At 37.8% G+C, this 16,307-nt stretch overlaps 2 protein-coding genes across 3 annotated transcripts; both read left to right on the top strand.

The window, feature by feature from the left end:
* Positions 1–1,084: 1,084 nt before the first annotated feature.
* LOC143876119 ((-)-germacrene D synthase-like) lies at positions 1,085–5,486 on the top strand. The gene is made up of 7 exons (XM_077377767.1): positions 1,085–1,294; positions 1,720–1,981; positions 2,063–2,438; positions 3,153–3,374; positions 3,958–4,096; positions 4,193–4,441; positions 5,058–5,486. The coding sequence occupies exons 1-7, from the start codon at positions 1,151–1,153 to the stop codon at positions 5,346–5,348; spliced, it is 1,683 nt and encodes a 560-aa protein (XP_077233882.1). The 5' UTR covers positions 1,085–1,150; the 3' UTR covers positions 5,349–5,486.
* Positions 5,487–12,757: 7,271 nt separating this feature from the next.
* Positions 12,758–15,783, top strand: LOC143876126 (uncharacterized). 2 transcript variants are annotated; one of them, XM_077377780.1, is made up of 8 exons: positions 12,758–12,896; positions 13,853–14,026; positions 14,113–14,290; positions 14,510–14,596; positions 14,678–14,758; positions 14,840–14,926; positions 15,008–15,298; positions 15,379–15,783. In XM_077377780.1, the coding sequence occupies exons 3-8, from the start codon at positions 14,221–14,223 to the stop codon at positions 15,645–15,647; spliced, it is 885 nt and encodes a 294-aa protein (XP_077233895.1). In that variant the 5' UTR covers positions 12,758–12,896; positions 13,853–14,026; positions 14,113–14,220; the 3' UTR covers positions 15,648–15,783. The 2 variants fall into 2 exon arrangements, with proteins under 2 accessions (XP_077233895.1, XP_077233904.1); XM_077377789.1 differs by having other exon boundaries at positions 15,397–15,783.
* The last annotated feature ends 524 nt before the right edge of the window (positions 15,784–16,307 follow it).

A 16,307-nucleotide genomic window follows, 5' to 3' on the forward strand; every position in this document is an offset into this window, starting at 1 on the left:
TCTACAAAAACAAGACGTAAATTCACTAAAAACATAGTCCTTCACTTTTTCCCCTTGATTTCAAATCTTCCGTATGATAATCCTAGATCGATAGATCTGATGTCACTCTTAAACCATTATGCAAGAATTTTCTTCCTATATTTTCATTCAGTCCCTCTCCCCTTTATTTCTCATTTTGTACGTTTGGGTCTCTCTAGAAAAAAGTAATAGGTTTATACTTAGCAAGTCAGAAATATTCAACGATCATCTACTCGGGAAGAACGATCTAGTTTTTTCAACTCGACTAGGTCAAGTTCCTAAGAAAACAAATATACTCGGGTAGTCGCATAACGACTTGAGTCAACTGTTGATTGAGTGGGGTCAACTCAGACAAGTTTGAAGACAATTAGACAAATTTTAGTACAATGATTAAGTAAATGTTAGATGCATTTAGCGCCATTTTTGTTCAACAGCTTCTGTGCTGTGTGTACCAAAAAAGAGAATGCTATTGATCAACGATTAATTTACATTTTGGGCCATGCAAGTGTTTCATGGCCTGCACTATAGAATTTTTTCCATGCTTATGATCGAAGGGTAAGGATCATCCTATGGAAATAATTTTTGGGGCACAACCTATTTACGTTATGGCCCAACAAATTGACGGTTTGGATCATTGTATGGAGTGGGCCTTACCGCACTTTTTAAAAATCACGTGTTTGCACGGCCACCGTATAATTTCTCGGTATATCAAGTGGTTGTACGTATCTTTTCATATGAATCGTGTTTTTGGTCTCCTACCTTAATTGTACGAAGAACGGAGTTACGTGCCAGAGTATACAAGGAATCAAATAAAGTATGTAGAAAATAATTAGTTGTTGGTAATGATCCATGCTGACTATCTCTCTTATTAATTCTCTGTTGTTGGCGTACCATACTTTCTAGACTTCTCCTATTCTCACGGCCACACATCATATAAGTTCTATGTCACTTGATGTGTTAATATTAGCTAGATGTTATTAATTTATTTTCCTACCACCCTAATAATTTTGATTTTTAATTATACCGGCTCTCCATTTGCTGCCTATAAATACCGATTCTTGTGACACTTCCATTACAAAATACATTACTGCCCTTATATTCCTTCGTTTGATATCCCAACCTTGAGATTACTATGGATCTTATAACTTCAACCCCTTCTTTTGGTTCCATCGTCGATTCACTAGAAGATGGGAAGCCGCAAATCAATCGCAACTCAAGCGTGTTTCACCCAAGCGTTTGGGGCGATCACTTCCTCTCCTACTCTCATGACCAAATTGTAAGGAGAGAGAGAGAGAGAGAGAGAGAGAGAGAGAGAGAGAGAGAGAGAGAGAGAGAGAGAGAGAGAGATTCAATTATTAACTTTCATTATGATTGTTGATGGATAGCCAAAGTTGTGTGGCTCATGCCTCTTGATAGAACACATGATGATAGGAAATGCTCTGTTCAATATTTTATTTTTATTTTTTTTGGTATACTCACCTCTTTTTCCTTTCTATTGTTGCTATTTATATTGTTTCGATTAGAAAAGAAGCAAGAAGGGTCATGTTAGAAAATTTAGCAGAATATAAAATTGCAGGTTTATGTTTATAGTAGGGAAGTAAGAGAGGGAGAGAAAGGGAGAAAGAGATCATTTAAGTTGAATTATATCCTTTCATAATTAACATAGCTAATTTATTTGTGCTTCTAAATGGTACCATGCAGAAGTTAGATTTATGGACTAAGCAGGTTGAAGAGTTGAAGGAAGAAGTGAAGAGAATGCTAAGCATTTCCAAGGGATCAAAGCAAGAAATCGATTTGATTGACGTGCTTCAACGTCTGGGAGTGGCATATCATTTTGAAAAGGAGATCAACGAGGCACTACATCAAATATTTGAATCCCATACATATGCTACTGACAATGATCTATTTGTCGTTGCTCTCCGATTTCGATTACTAAGACAACATGGGTTTAATGTGTCTTCTGGTAAATCCTTTTTCATTTCTACTCTCACTAGTTTTATCAATGGAAATTATGCATGTCATGACATGGCTGAATTTTATACAGATGTATTTAACAAGTTCAAAGACGAGCACGGAAAGTTCAATGCAGCCTTAATTAGTGATATGAGAGGCCTATTAAGCTTGTATGAAGCGGCACATCTCAGTACACAAGGAGAAGATGTATTAGATGAAGCCATTAGTTTCACTCGAGAACATCTGAAGTCTGGCATAAACAACCCTGATTGTGTGCTTCTTGCAATACAGATAGAACACGCCTTAGAACTACCCTTGTGTAGGAGTTTACCAAGGCTAGAGCATAGGTACTACATCTCGATATACCAACAAGAAAAGGAACGGAATGATTTGTTGCTAGAGCTTGCAATGTTGGATTTCAATCTCTTACAATCGTTGCACCAAAGAGAGTTAAAGGATCTTACGAAGTAAGTTTCTTTAACTATGTAAAGATTATTTTCAATAGGATTATTAAAATTTCCACTGTTGAGATCTGGACAAAACTATCAAGGCTGGTGGTTCTATATGTAAAATAGATGAGTACTTTATTATCATCACATTTTCTATTCTAGATATAATGTGAAAACATTATGGTTATCTTCTTGCGTTTGTGAAAGGTGCATATTGCTAATAATTCCTATTGAATATCTTAAAATGAGTTCTTTATCATCATTATATTATCTATTTTTTCTATAATGGGGAAAAATAGGGCTATATGTATCTGCAAGGTACATATAGCTATGAAAATTGGGGTTGGGTCTGTAGTAGCTCAATGGTTGAGGCATTGTATCTCAAACCTTGAGGTCGCAGGTTCTATCAAAACTTACCTACCAAAAAAATATTGCTATTAATTTCTATTAAATATCTTATATTACATATTTTCGATAACAATTACTAATATAAATGTTTACATACTGTAGAAAATGGACAGACAAAAATGTGATTAATAACCACGTTCATAGGCAATATAAAACAATGACACAGTGGGCATCAGATAAAAAAGACAATTTCTGTGGTTCCATATAAAGGCCTACATGAAAAGGTGTTAATGTGATCTTCCAAAATGAGAAAGGAAAATTACAGGATTACAATGGGATTAACCCCTTACTAATTAACGTGGTTTATATTGATATCTCTGACAGGTGGTGGAAGGACATGGATCTAATAGGAAACTTGCCTTTTGCTCGGGACCGAATAGTGGAATTATACTTCATTTGGTCGAATGCAGTGTACTTTGAACCACAATACTCTCGAGCTAGAATAATAAATGCCAAAATTATATCCTTTATATCAGTGATTGATGATATTTATGATGTACACGGTACAATTGAGGAATTACGAATATTCACTGATGCCATCGATAGGTACTTGATTTACATGTATCTTTTCTTTCTAATGCTTTTATTAGATATTACTGAATTGTAGTATTTCACTTAATATGGAAATTGACTGTAAGTAGTGGCACATCATAGAAAGAAGTTAAGTTAATTCTCTACTCAGATGAGACTTTCATCACATGATTCAATCTAATAGAGTGATATTGCTTTTTGAACTCTCAAATCATCTCTCTCTCTCATGTGCATCCTCCATTCATTTAGATAGGAACTAAATGAATGGAGGATGATACTCTGCTAGAATTCAGGAGAGTGTCTATCACCCAAGTTAGAATGGAGGATGATACTCTGCTAGAATAGGAATGGGAAAAGTATTACATACAACATCCATGATCGATGACTTTTACGACATGTACGTACACTCACTAGAGGTAATCTTCTTATTCATCGAGGAAATTGATGGCATGGGTTTTAAAAATTACCCTTCAAATTTTGGAAATTCAAAATAAATAGTTCCAAGGCAATTTCTAGTAGGAAAATCACTTCTTAATTCCATTTAGGAATAATCATCAGTTGCTGAAAATCTGAGAATTTAATGTCAAATTAATTTCAGGTGGGATTTTGAGGCCATAGATCTACTTCCAAAATATATAAAAGTGTGTTATCTAGCGCTCCTGAATACTGTCAGAGAAATAGAAGAAGAACTTGTTGTTGAAGGAAACTCCTATCGTGTACAATACCTAAAAGAAGCAGTATGAGACATCTTATGTTTGTTTTCCCCTATCTTTTGTTCTCTATTATAATAGTTATTTCCTAATATAACGGTGAATGACCTCCTTTTAATATAGATTAAAGGTATAACAAGAGCATACTTGGCTGAAGCCGAATGGCTTAATAAGGGATATGTACCTCTATTCAATGAGCATTTAACTGTATCATTGATCAGTTGTGGCTACCCTCTGGCCACTATCACTAGTTTCGTCGGGATGGGTGAAATTGCAACAAAGGAGGCATTTGATTGGGCAAGCAGAAGGCCTAAGCCTGTTGTGGATGCATCAATAATTGGTCGACTACAAGATGACATCGTTGGTTACAAGGTATGATCTTGATTCATGTGAAAACACAGAGAAAAAAGAATCCCAACGAGAAGATAAAATAGGCTAAGTGGACGTAAAAATATGACGGAACCTTGAAACTACCTTATTATTCCGGCGTCTCTTATTGTAGGGAAACAATCAAGCTTTTTCGTCCCTTAATTACTATGGCCCTGTTCGTTTGAGATTATGTCAACCAATTGTGACTGCTGTTGGACTCAAATTTAATTGTAATTTTGAGTCCAATAATCAGTTTATCACTCACAATCAGTTGTCATAATCTTAAACAAAAAGGGCCTATGCTTTAGTATATCCTTACGAATACTCTTAGATTCAAAAAAATAATATGAAGATACAAAAAGAGAACACAACATTCTTTATAATCTAACCGTATCATCTAGATTTTATAAAAGCCATTAAAGTCAGCTTTGGTGCCCCGAGAGAGAGAGAGAGAGAGAGAGAGAGAGAGAGAGAGAGAGAGAGAGAGAGAGAGAGAGAGAGAGAGATCCACAACATAACACAATCATCAACTATTTGTGCATGGGATAAAATGATAAAATACCTAACTATTTTCTATATTAACTTTAACACCATTGTTTTGAATCTTTGACATTTGAAGTTTGAACAAGAACGAGCACATGTTGCATCAACTATCGACAGTTATGTGAAGGAGCATGGGGCCACAGAGCAGGAAGCGTGCGATAAGCTCCGTGAAATGATTATGATTGCATGGAAAGGCATAAATCAAGCATGCCTTGAATTCCCTGTCTCCCCTACTCTCCTTATGCGAATCGTCAATCTCGCAGTTGTGATAGAAGTACTATACCAATATGAAGATGGATACACTTTTTCCGAAGGCAAAACCAAGGAGCGTATAACCTCGTTGTTTGTTGATCCCATTCCTGTTTAAGAACATACATGGTTTATTAAGTCGGTCCTATGGTTGGGATGTGTTTGAATAAGAGATTTATCATCTTATTATTATCAAATGTTATGTAACGTGATGTAATTGGGTTAATAATACATTGTGTTTACTTTGTTGGCTGAATGTCTAAGTCGTTTATCATCTTATGATTGTTAATATTTTAACAGAGTTAGTAATACTTCGTGTTTACCATGTTTTTTGAACGTGATGTGTGTTTTGAACCAAAATATGTCACGCCCCAAACAGAGACCCGGCCCAGGCAGGCAACAGCGGCACATGTCCATGAGCACAAGTTCGCAAACATGCAAGGCATCTCTCAAAGCATGCATTACACAGAGCATAACAACTGTCATGAGAAAAAGTAAACTGCAGAAGCTAACTTAAATGTCACAACTGGACTACAATGAATAATAAAGTAAATCAACTAAACGAATGCCAACTATTGTCAGCAATAACTAAGGGGCAGTTTGGATATGCGGATGTTAGAATCCACGATTTCTTCAAAATTCTAGATGAGAGACAAGAGAAGAAGCGGACCAGCCGTCCTTCTCTGATTTCTCGCTGATGTGGACTGGGTCCTGGTCAAAACACTTAGGGTTTAGTATTAGTTTGATAGTGTGCCTTCTCTTTGTAGTAGTAGTATGTTGAGTGGTCTTTTTGTAGTGAGGATAAATTTGTAATTAGGAGGAAGATGGAGGGTGATGATGTGGAGTGGTGGTTGGAGAATCACATGGGACCACATGGAGGTGGGCCATATGTCGTGTGGAAGATTCTAGAACTCTCTTTCCCTATAAATAGAGCATAGGGGTAGGATTTGAAGAATTTTAGAATATTTCACTAATTCTTGGATGATTTACAATAGAGCTCAAGGTGTGCTTATATTGAGCACATACATGATAAACATAGAAAGAGATCAAGCAGACTATGTAAAGAGATAATGATGGAATATTCTAATCTAATCTACTCCCTAATTAAATCTAGCTGCCTATTCTAGTGGGTTTCCTCATTAACCAACTTGCCTAATCTCCCACAAGAAGATCTAACGGTGAGATCTACACCTAATCCAACGGTGGATCTCGCATATTCTAACATGCCCCCTCAAACGTATATGGATTGAAAATCAATATACGTTTGATTACAATAAAAATCCTCAATATGAAAAATAAAAACCTCCACTTGAAATTCCCATAGGAAAATAGAATCCTATGATTTGAGCACACTGACGAATTTTGATGATGAATATCCCTTGATGTTATAATATCCTGATGTTGTTGATGAAACGCCGCTTGTTGATATGCCGCCAAGAGGGCTTATAAAAGCCAATGGATTATAGATCCTAGAGAAGACTCAAGCCTCGATGGGCGAGTAATAATGAGTCACTACGGACCAATGCCGGAATGGACAAGAAATTGTGGGTCACTATGGACCGATGCCGGAATGGGCAAGAAAAGGGTGGGTCACTATGGACCGATGCCGGAATGGGCAAGAAATGATGGGTCACTATGGACCGATGCCAGAATTGGCAAGAAAATGGTCACTATGGATCAATGCCAGAATGGGCAAGATTGCTGGAATGGGCAAGAAATGGGTCACTATGAACCAATGCCGAAATGGGTCCTTATGGACCAATGCCGGAATGGGCAAGAAATGGGTCACGATGGACCAATGTCGAACCATGGACAAATGCCTGAATGGGCAACAAAGAAGAGAAAAAAAGAAGAAGAGATTGGTGGGAATTAATGTCTTGCGCGGCAAATATGAAACTTTGCAAAAGAAAAATTGGGACATTGGAAGGAATTTTTTTTTTTATTTTTTATCAAGAGGATGTGTGCATATCAAATATGGTGGTATGCATTTTTCGCATATGATAAGGCAAGAGGGAAGTAGAAAAAGAAAAGGAATTGGAATAGGTGCCACCATCAAAATCATATGGATTGGAAAAAGGTAAATGATAAGGGAAGGAGGTGCCATCACCAAATCAAGGTTTATTGTATAAAAGCTGTGAGGGAAAACACCAGCTGTCAAACCCACTCATTTCTGTGGGAAGTTGCAGATTCTTTTTAGCATCTAAATGATTTCCATCCCTTCTCTTTTCACATGCCTCATATCATCATTTCTCAAAAAAATAAAAAATTTGAGGGTTTGCAACGATGGTGGCGGGGAAAGATGGACTTGAAGGAAGAGATCATGCCATGAGAGGCAGTCCTATCAATTGTTTTCTCCCCATTTTTTTTTTTAGCAACACTTGGCCCTCTACGACAGAGAATTGGTGGGCATGCTCTTCTGGGTTTGGGATTCAAAGAAGAATTGTTGAGGTCAACAAGGGCTGATGGTGTTTTGGGGTGCAGGATAAAATAAGGAAAAAAAGCAATGGTTGCATTAAAGTTAAAAGAAAAATCAATGAGATCAAACGAGACTGGGTGGACGGCCGACGGCTATAGTGACCGTCCGCCGGAGAACGAAATCAACACTGTTGTGGTCAGGCCCGGATTGGATCTTCTTGCTTTGATACCATGAAGAATTTTAGAATATTTCACTAATTCTTGGATGATTTACTATAGAGCTCAAGGTGTGCTTATACTGAGCACATACATGATAAACATAGAAAGAGATCAAGCAGACAATGTAAAGAGATAATGATGGAATCTTCTAATCTAATCTACTTACTAATTAAATTTAGGTGCCTATTCTAATGGGTTTCCTCACTAACCAACTTGCCTAATCTCCCACAAGAAGATCTAACGGTGAGATCTACACCTAATCCAACGGTGGATCTCACATATTCTAACAGGATTTAGGTAGTTTTTTGGGAGGGTACGAGCTTTTGAAACGTTTTGGGAGGGAATTTAGGGTCTAGTTCTTGCTTGTTCTTGTTGGAGTTTCTTGGGAAATTCTTCATGGAGAATAGAGGGAGCCTTGAAATTGTGTAGGTCTTCTTCTGTTCTTTCCACTCTACTAGTGAAGTTCATAGTAGAAATGAAGCAAATTCCCTTTCTTTCTCATTAAATATATCATTCCCTGTCATTTTTCTGCTTGTTCTTGAATTTTTCTCCATGAAATATCATGTATATCTGCGGTAATTTTCTGGTGTGAAAACTCTTTCGCTGCCACTCTCTAGATCCACATCAAGAGCACAGCAGCAGAGATCTCTCAATCTTTGCCGTTCTTGGAAGGCAGATCTGTAGAGAAGTGAAGCAATTTGGTGGAGAGAGCTCAAGAATCAATTAATGGTGATGGTGAAGTATGTGTCAAACAAAAAAAAAATCGCAGTAAAGATCCAATTTAAGTAACTCTTCGTCCGGGTACTTTCTTTGATATCATTTGGTAAAGATCCAATTGAAGCTTCATTCTCTGCTTAACAAATCTCTGAGAGTTGTTAAAAAAACTGAGTTCTGGATCTGGAATTTCTGAAACTATCCATCGGATGATTCGGATCTGAAACTCATTATTATTGTCAATCTGGATGGATTCAATATGTTTTACGATTATACACTCAAAGCTTGTTGAAACTACTCGATTTAAGAGGGAGAAGGATGAGAGGTTGTATTCTTAATTCTGAACACCTGATACTAGATTCTAGATCAAGGAGAGTTTCGAGCTTGTAATTCAAGCCCTTCTTGGTTATTTTTACCAAAACCTTGACTCTGTACAAGGATCTATCATCACTGTAACAGAGCTTGAATGTCCTTTCGTTCAACTCATTTGTTCGATTAAGGTTTCTTTGAAAGAGGCAAATTGAAGTTGAAAAGATCCGGTTGTTGTTTGTGCCATAATTTTACTTCATTTGAAGAATCTTTTGATATGCTTTGGCCTTGGAATGTTGATGCTGGCCAGAAATTCCAATTCATCCCAGGTTTAAAGATTTTCAAGTGAAGAAATAGTGCTCCACACAAAATTCTCCACTTAGATTACCACGGTTCAGTTCTGGATAGTCTTTAAGCAGCTCGGTGGTGTTCTACTAGTTGCCAAACAGTCATAAATCAAGGTTCTGTTTCACGTATGGGAAGCTGAGGAGAAAATTTTCAGCTGCCATACAATTTCATTGAGAAAAAAATCGTGATCCAGGTGCTATGTTGGAGCAGAAGTTTACTCTTGTATATTTCGGATGTCCATGCTTGTTGAAAACAGATGTGTGAATTAGTTGCTACAAGTGTCATAATACTTTGGTGGACACTTGTCACTACTTTCATCATGATGAGTTAGTGGGCAAACATAGAATTGGGTTAGTGTGCTTTATCCTATGTGAAGAATGGTTGCTCATTAAACATTGAATACCGTGCCAATGAAAGTATTTAGAACTTGACTATCTGGAGTTGAAATATAGGGAAGTGATCGAATGCGTTAGAGGTTCTTTCTTTGTCCCAGCTTGGCATTTCTCCTTGCCGTCCAAGGATTCAAAAGGATTGCTGGATTCTATGGAAGAGACCCCATAAAGGAACTCTTAAGCTCAACATAGATGGAGCTTCGAAGGGGAACCCTGGAGAAGGAGAGGGAGGAGGAGTTATTCGAAATGAAAAATCAACGGTTATCTTAGCTTTCTTTCTTTACTACGAGAAAGGCACTAACATGGTTGCGGAAACTCGTGCGCTCTTGGACGGGCTCCGCTGTTGCAAGGCCTTTAATATGAGCAAGATGATCGTGGAATCAGATAGCAAAGTTCTAATCGATCTCATCGACGGGAAAGGGCAAATCCTGAGCAATCCAATATCTCTGGAAAGAGATTCAACCACTCCTTTGCATTTTGTCTTCCACTTGCAATCCCCAATTCAGAGAGGGAAACTCAGTTGCAGATGCGGTTGCAAACTTCGGCTGCTCATCAAGATCCAATTTGTTCTATCCCTCCTGGGCCTCCATGCCTCGCCTGGCAAGAGGGGCAGCAAGATGTGATGCACTTGGCCTTCCCAACATCAGAAGCAAGATCAACTAAGGGCACTCTTCCTTATAAGCATTGAAGGTTGTCTTTTTCTTATGCAAGCCTCTCCTAGGCTTCTTGGACTAAGGATCGGGAGAGTGTCAGACACACACGTAAAAAAATAGTCACTAGTTGCCAAACAGTCATAAATCAAGGTTCTGGTTCACGTACATTGCTACATTGGGAGGCTGAGGAGAAAATTTTCAGCTTTCATTGAGAAAAAAATCGTGATCCAGGTGCTATGTTGGAGCAGAAGTTTACTCTTGTATATTTGGGAAGTCCAAGCTTCTGATGTGTGAATTAGTTGCTACAAGTGTCATAATACTTTGGACACTTGTCACTACTTTCATCATGATGAGTTAGTGGGCAAACATAGAATTGGGTTAGTGTGCTTTATCCTATGTGAAGAATGGTTGCTCATGGTGGCTACGGAGCTGGTCATCCGAAAAGCACTTTTGGGCCTATTTTTTGACGTGCCACCTTAGGTTTAGGAAAATCAACAAAATTGCTAGCTTCAACCTGTAAATTTGCCGCTTGAAGTTACGCGGATTGTCATTCGTTAGTCTCCATTACTAACCTCTCCAATCTTTTTTCCGGGATACCTCCATGGATCCCGATCAATCTCCGGCATAGCTTCGCTAGGGTCAGGTGAAATCTGATGGCAGAGGTAGGTCAAGAAGGGGATTGCATCTCTCAGGAAGAGAAAGGTGAAGACGGGGATTGCATCCCTCTGGATGTTGGGGATCATCAACAGGTAACATTTACAAACTTTATCCGGTTTAAATTGAACAACGAGAAAGATCTTAGTGACAAATTTCTTGTGCTCTGAAATCTTGCAAAGACTAGCAATACAGATGAGGTTTTCTCTCTTCGCACAAAAATGGCGATCCTAAAAGATCTAGAGGCTGAACTCGCAAAATCTCCAAACTCCATTGGAGGTGGAAATTTCTTGGAACCGTCCCCGTCTCAAGAATCCAGCTCCTCATCAATTGAGAGGTCTGCCAGTAAAAACCAGATACCCCAAACCAGTAACCTTGAAGTAAGACACTCTCCAGTTGAGAATGATAGAGCATCCCTATCTAGAGAAACCTCAGTTAAGGATGCTAGGGAAAACGAAGGCAACGACAATGTTTCTGAGATTAAATTAGGCACTGAAAAAGGGTTCTGTTTTTTCTGGTTTTGCTTCATCTCCTCCCGTCTGTTCCTTCCGTGTTAATATGTACGGTAATCTACGGTAATCTCATTTATTCAAAACATGTGTTAATATCAATACCAGATCAAAACCATTCTACGGTAATCTCATTTATTCAAAACATGTGTTAATATCTCTCAAAAGCAGTTTTTACACAAATGCTTGATCCTGATTTTTCTAAAGAAAAGCCCGCTAGAATAATTTATTAGAGATAACTTATGTGTGCTCCCAAGAAAATATTGACCAGACCAAGAATCAAGTTCGAAATAATTCTGTTATTTTACATTTTTACCTATCAAGATTTGCGGAAACATTAATAACATGTCAATGAATTCAAAGATTTAAAAAAAAAACTGTGTGAATTTTTCAATCTTATTGTACGTAATAGGGAGGCCGGAGATTTGCATTTCCTCTAAGCTATATGACATCCATTCTTCATATTATGCTTTTTTTATTTTGTTACTGTGCAGGAAGTCTTGCTGGTGAAAGCTCTATTGGATCAAAATGCATTGGTTCAGGATGGGAAGATACGAAATGCCCATATATCTCTGAGGAGAATGTCATCATCCCTTATGACATGTCTGGAACATCAGTTTTTGGTTCGAGTCCAGTACTCCCTTATTCACTGATACCAAACACAGAATCTTTAAGAAAAATCTGGGATCCCATTAATCTAAACACTTCACAAGATAGATTCGTTACAAATCTTGATTCATCTCCATCATATTCTTCTGTGGTCCAAGGCTTAGGGCCAATGTCAAAAAATGCAAATTGTGGTGATCAACCCGTAGATTCCAGCAATGTCAGTGGGGATTGTGCGAACCCTGGCAGAGTTGGTGGTACTGGCATGAAAAGAAAGGATCATAGTTTTGTAGATTCCACTCTGACAAAAAAAGATTTGTCCTTAAACCACAAATCAGTCTCCGGAGATCACTCGGGTCAGTCTCCAATGGAAAAATCTAAACTTAAAATCCCCACCTTGAGCATTCTTAATGCCTTTCTGCAGAGTTCTTCTCAGACATTTGATGAATATAACCCGGCTGTGGATTCACCTTGTTGGAAAGGAGCCTCAGCTTCTCAGAATCCTTCATTTGGATTTGAGCAAGCTGTTGAAAATAATGGAGTTAGTGTTTCCACTGAGTTTACTGAACATAATGGAGCATCTGATATTTCAAGTGACCATTCACTTCCAAACAATAATGCGTGTTTGCTGGTTAAGACAATTCATCATCTCTCAGAATTGCACCTTTGCAGTAATTATAGTAAGGTAAATTCATTGAAAGAACAGGACTATGATGTTCTTCGGCTTGTAATTGGAAATCTTTATGCATGTGTCGCCAAGAAGGTCGGGTTAATGAGAGCGATGCCCGGATCATTTCCTGAGTTGGGCAGTTCTTATTCTTTTAGGAAGCCAACTGATCTTCACAAGGTATGATATTTTGCCTCTAAACACATCATGTATCCTGATTTTTTTTTTGGGTAGCGCTCTTCAAGTTACTGCTAGCATCCTTAAATTGAATTGAGATGAGATGTAAGAAGAAAATTTGTGCCTTTCTAATTTGAAACTGAAAAATGTAGTTAATTTCAAGATATGGTTTAGCTTTATTGAAGAGTTACATGGGCCATGCGTCTAAATTCCAGTTGTGAAGCTCTTTAGAAAAATGGCAACCTGTTAAATAAAGATAGGGGTGATTTATGTATCTATTCGGATTCTTTTTACATTTTACATGTCGTGATTCCTATTGATGCCCTATTTTCAATTTCTGATGGACTAAAAGCCACCCTTTATTCAGGTAAAGGCCAATAATACGCTTGACTCTTTCAAAGTGAAATTTAAATTTTCTAAACATCTTGTGATACATTAGCAATTTTTTTAATAAAAAGTTTTACTGTTTTTGAGAAATAATGGATTTTTTTTGTTTATGAAATGTTGTGGCATCTTTCTGTGCATGCCTTGTCATTCTAATGTTGATGGTATTGTTAGGCCTACAGTATATTTTTTTGCAGGAGACCTTTTGAATCAGTTAATTACGTGATTACAATATATACATGCCATCGTCGGTAAAGTAAGTTTTGTCAGCAGTGTATTATCCCACTTTTTCCTTCTCTCAAGTATTTTGTTTGGTGGCTGTGATGATGAGACATTTTCATGATACTATTTTGTCTCAAGAATCCATCTCAAAATGGTGCAAGGTTTTCAAATTGCATTGCTTTTATCTGCATTTTTTCAAGATTCGTCTCACATGCTCCATGTATTGGTGTACCTTTAACTCATTGCATTTCACTTCGTTCTTCTTTGGCATGTTATCACATTTTACTTTTAACATGTTATTTTGACATTTTACTTTAACATGTTATTTTGAGACTGAAAAGTTTTTTCTCTAGGGATCTGCTTCTGGCAGGTCTTTGGTTCTGGGAATAGAGGCTGATGATGATTTGAGTCAACATATCGAGGAAAAGTTGTGTTCTAGTATGTCTAGTAAGAAAGAAAATCGGTCCCATGATTTTGTTTCTGCAAGTGCTGATATGGATCTGCAGAAAGATAATGGGATTACACAGGTATGATTTGGACTTCTCTGCATATAACCTACTCTGGCTAGTTCCTTGTTCATTCATCAAATTTATATGGACACTCTAACCTACAGGCTGTAAAGAAGGTTATGAAGGAAAATATGAGTGATGAGGGAGAGAATCATCCTCGAACTCTATTATAAAAGAATTTATGGATCGAGTCAGAAGCAGCACTATCTTCCATGAAGTATGAACTCGAACTTGCCAAGATGAAGATTGAGATGGAGAAAATCGAGCAGGATCCGGCACAAGGTGAACTATTTGTGGCCTGTTGGCTTGAGATTATGACAACCGATTACAAGTCCAAAACCTATTATTGGACTGGAAATTATATTTAAATTTGAGTCCACCAATAGGTTTCGGGCTGACAATCAGTTGTCATAATCTGAAACAAACAGGGCCTTAATGTATCTTTCTATGCTCTCTTTGGATTTTACTTAAACACTTGGTGAACTTTTGGTATGGCTACAGATTTGCGCGCCTCGTCCAATGCAGCTGGGAAGTCTATATATGTGGAGAAATTCAATTTGAAGGAAACCAAGCAGGATCAGGCACAAGGTGAACTATTTGATGCATCTTTATCTGCCCTCTTTTGATTTTACTTGAAACATTTAGTGAACTCATTTGGTATGGCTACAGATTCCTCATCCAATGCAGCTGGGAAGTCTATATATGTGGAGAAATTTGATTTGAAGGAAACCAAGCAGGATCAGGCACAAGGTGAACTATTTGATGCATCTTTCTCTACCCTCTTTTGATTTTACTTGAAACATTTTGTGAACTCATTTGGTACGGCTGCAGATTCACATGCCTCGTCCAATGCAGCTGGGAATTCTATAGATGTGGAGAAATTCGATTTGAAGGAAACCAAGCAGGACCAGACACAATGTGAACTATTTGATGCATCTTTCTCTGCCTTCTTTTGATTTTACTTGAAACATTTTGTGAACTCATTTGGTATGGCTACAGATTCGTACACCTCGTCCAATGCAGTGGGGAATTCTTTATATGTGGAGAAATTCGATTTGAAAAAATTTGATGACATCAATATGGGTGACATATTGGTAACAAATTCTGAAGAGAGATCAACTGAGAATTTTCCCACCCCAGCCCCAAGTGCTGATGTTACTCAGTGCTGTTGCATGAAACTCGAGGACATGAATCAATCAAGTATATATGATCAGATAGCAGACGATATGGATTCAATTATGGCGAGTTTGCAAGTGAAAATGAACAGGACCAAGCACGATCAGACACAAGGTGAACTATTTAATGTATCTCCTCTCCTCTCCTCTGATTTTACTTAATACATTTAGCGAACTTATTTGTTATATCTACAGATTCGCACGCTTTATCAGATGCAGCTGGGAAGTCTACACATATGGAGAAGTTCAACTTGAAGGAATTTGGTGGCGTCAATATGGGTGATAATTCAGCACCCAATGATGAAGAGCGATCAACTGAGAATTTTTCCACCACCCAAGGTGATGATGTTACTCAGCGTGTTTCCGAGAAACTCGAGGACGTGAATCAATCAAGTATGAAGGATCAGACAAAAGACATTGAGGCTTCAGTTGTCAAATCACTCATTTTGATGTCATCAAGCTAATTTCCTTAGTTGCTCAAATACCCATGATAGATTTGTAAGCATTTCGAAAAAATTGACCCAGACGATTGTAGCATTCACAGTCTATTTTTCTAAATGGGCCTGAGAAATATTCTATAGTTATGGTGTTTCCGGTCGACCACTTGGACTTTTTTCCATGTATGATGAAAAGGTTTATTGCTCTCTATAGAACTATTAGAAGGCAGATTAGAACTTGAAAGCGACTCCTCTAGCAGTCTCTCGTAGGCTAAAAGGATCAGGGACAGTCTGTGGAGACTCACTAATCTCATGTAATAAAACAGTATGTGTGTCTCTTTTTTCACTCATTCTTAGAAGCGCGAACGATTTAGATTTGGCTGATCGTCTATCCAAATCAAGAGCTTCTAGCAACTCATTTTATTATGTTGGAAAATTCTTGTGATGTAAAAAGAAGGGAAATGATAAATGTGTCCCTTTTCATTACTTGGGACACCCAGCTACGGTGTATCTATGACTGCAAATCGGCTGATGTACTTCACATTTGAAGGAGTGAACGACCTGATTGCCACGTACAGTGCAGCTGGGTGTCCCAAGTGATGAAAAGGGGTGCATTTATCATTTCCCAAAAAGAACTTGTCTTTTAATTTGTGAACGTCTCCTTTTTTAATTTTTTGAAGAAATTTG

The sequence above is a fragment of the Tasmannia lanceolata genome, unplaced genomic scaffold (assembly GCF_043159265.1).
Source record: "Tasmannia lanceolata isolate RefF3 unplaced genomic scaffold, GAP_Taslan_0.1 ptg000002l, whole genome shotgun sequence".
Classification (NCBI taxonomy): Eukaryota; Viridiplantae; Streptophyta; class Magnoliopsida; order Canellales; family Winteraceae; genus Tasmannia; species Tasmannia lanceolata.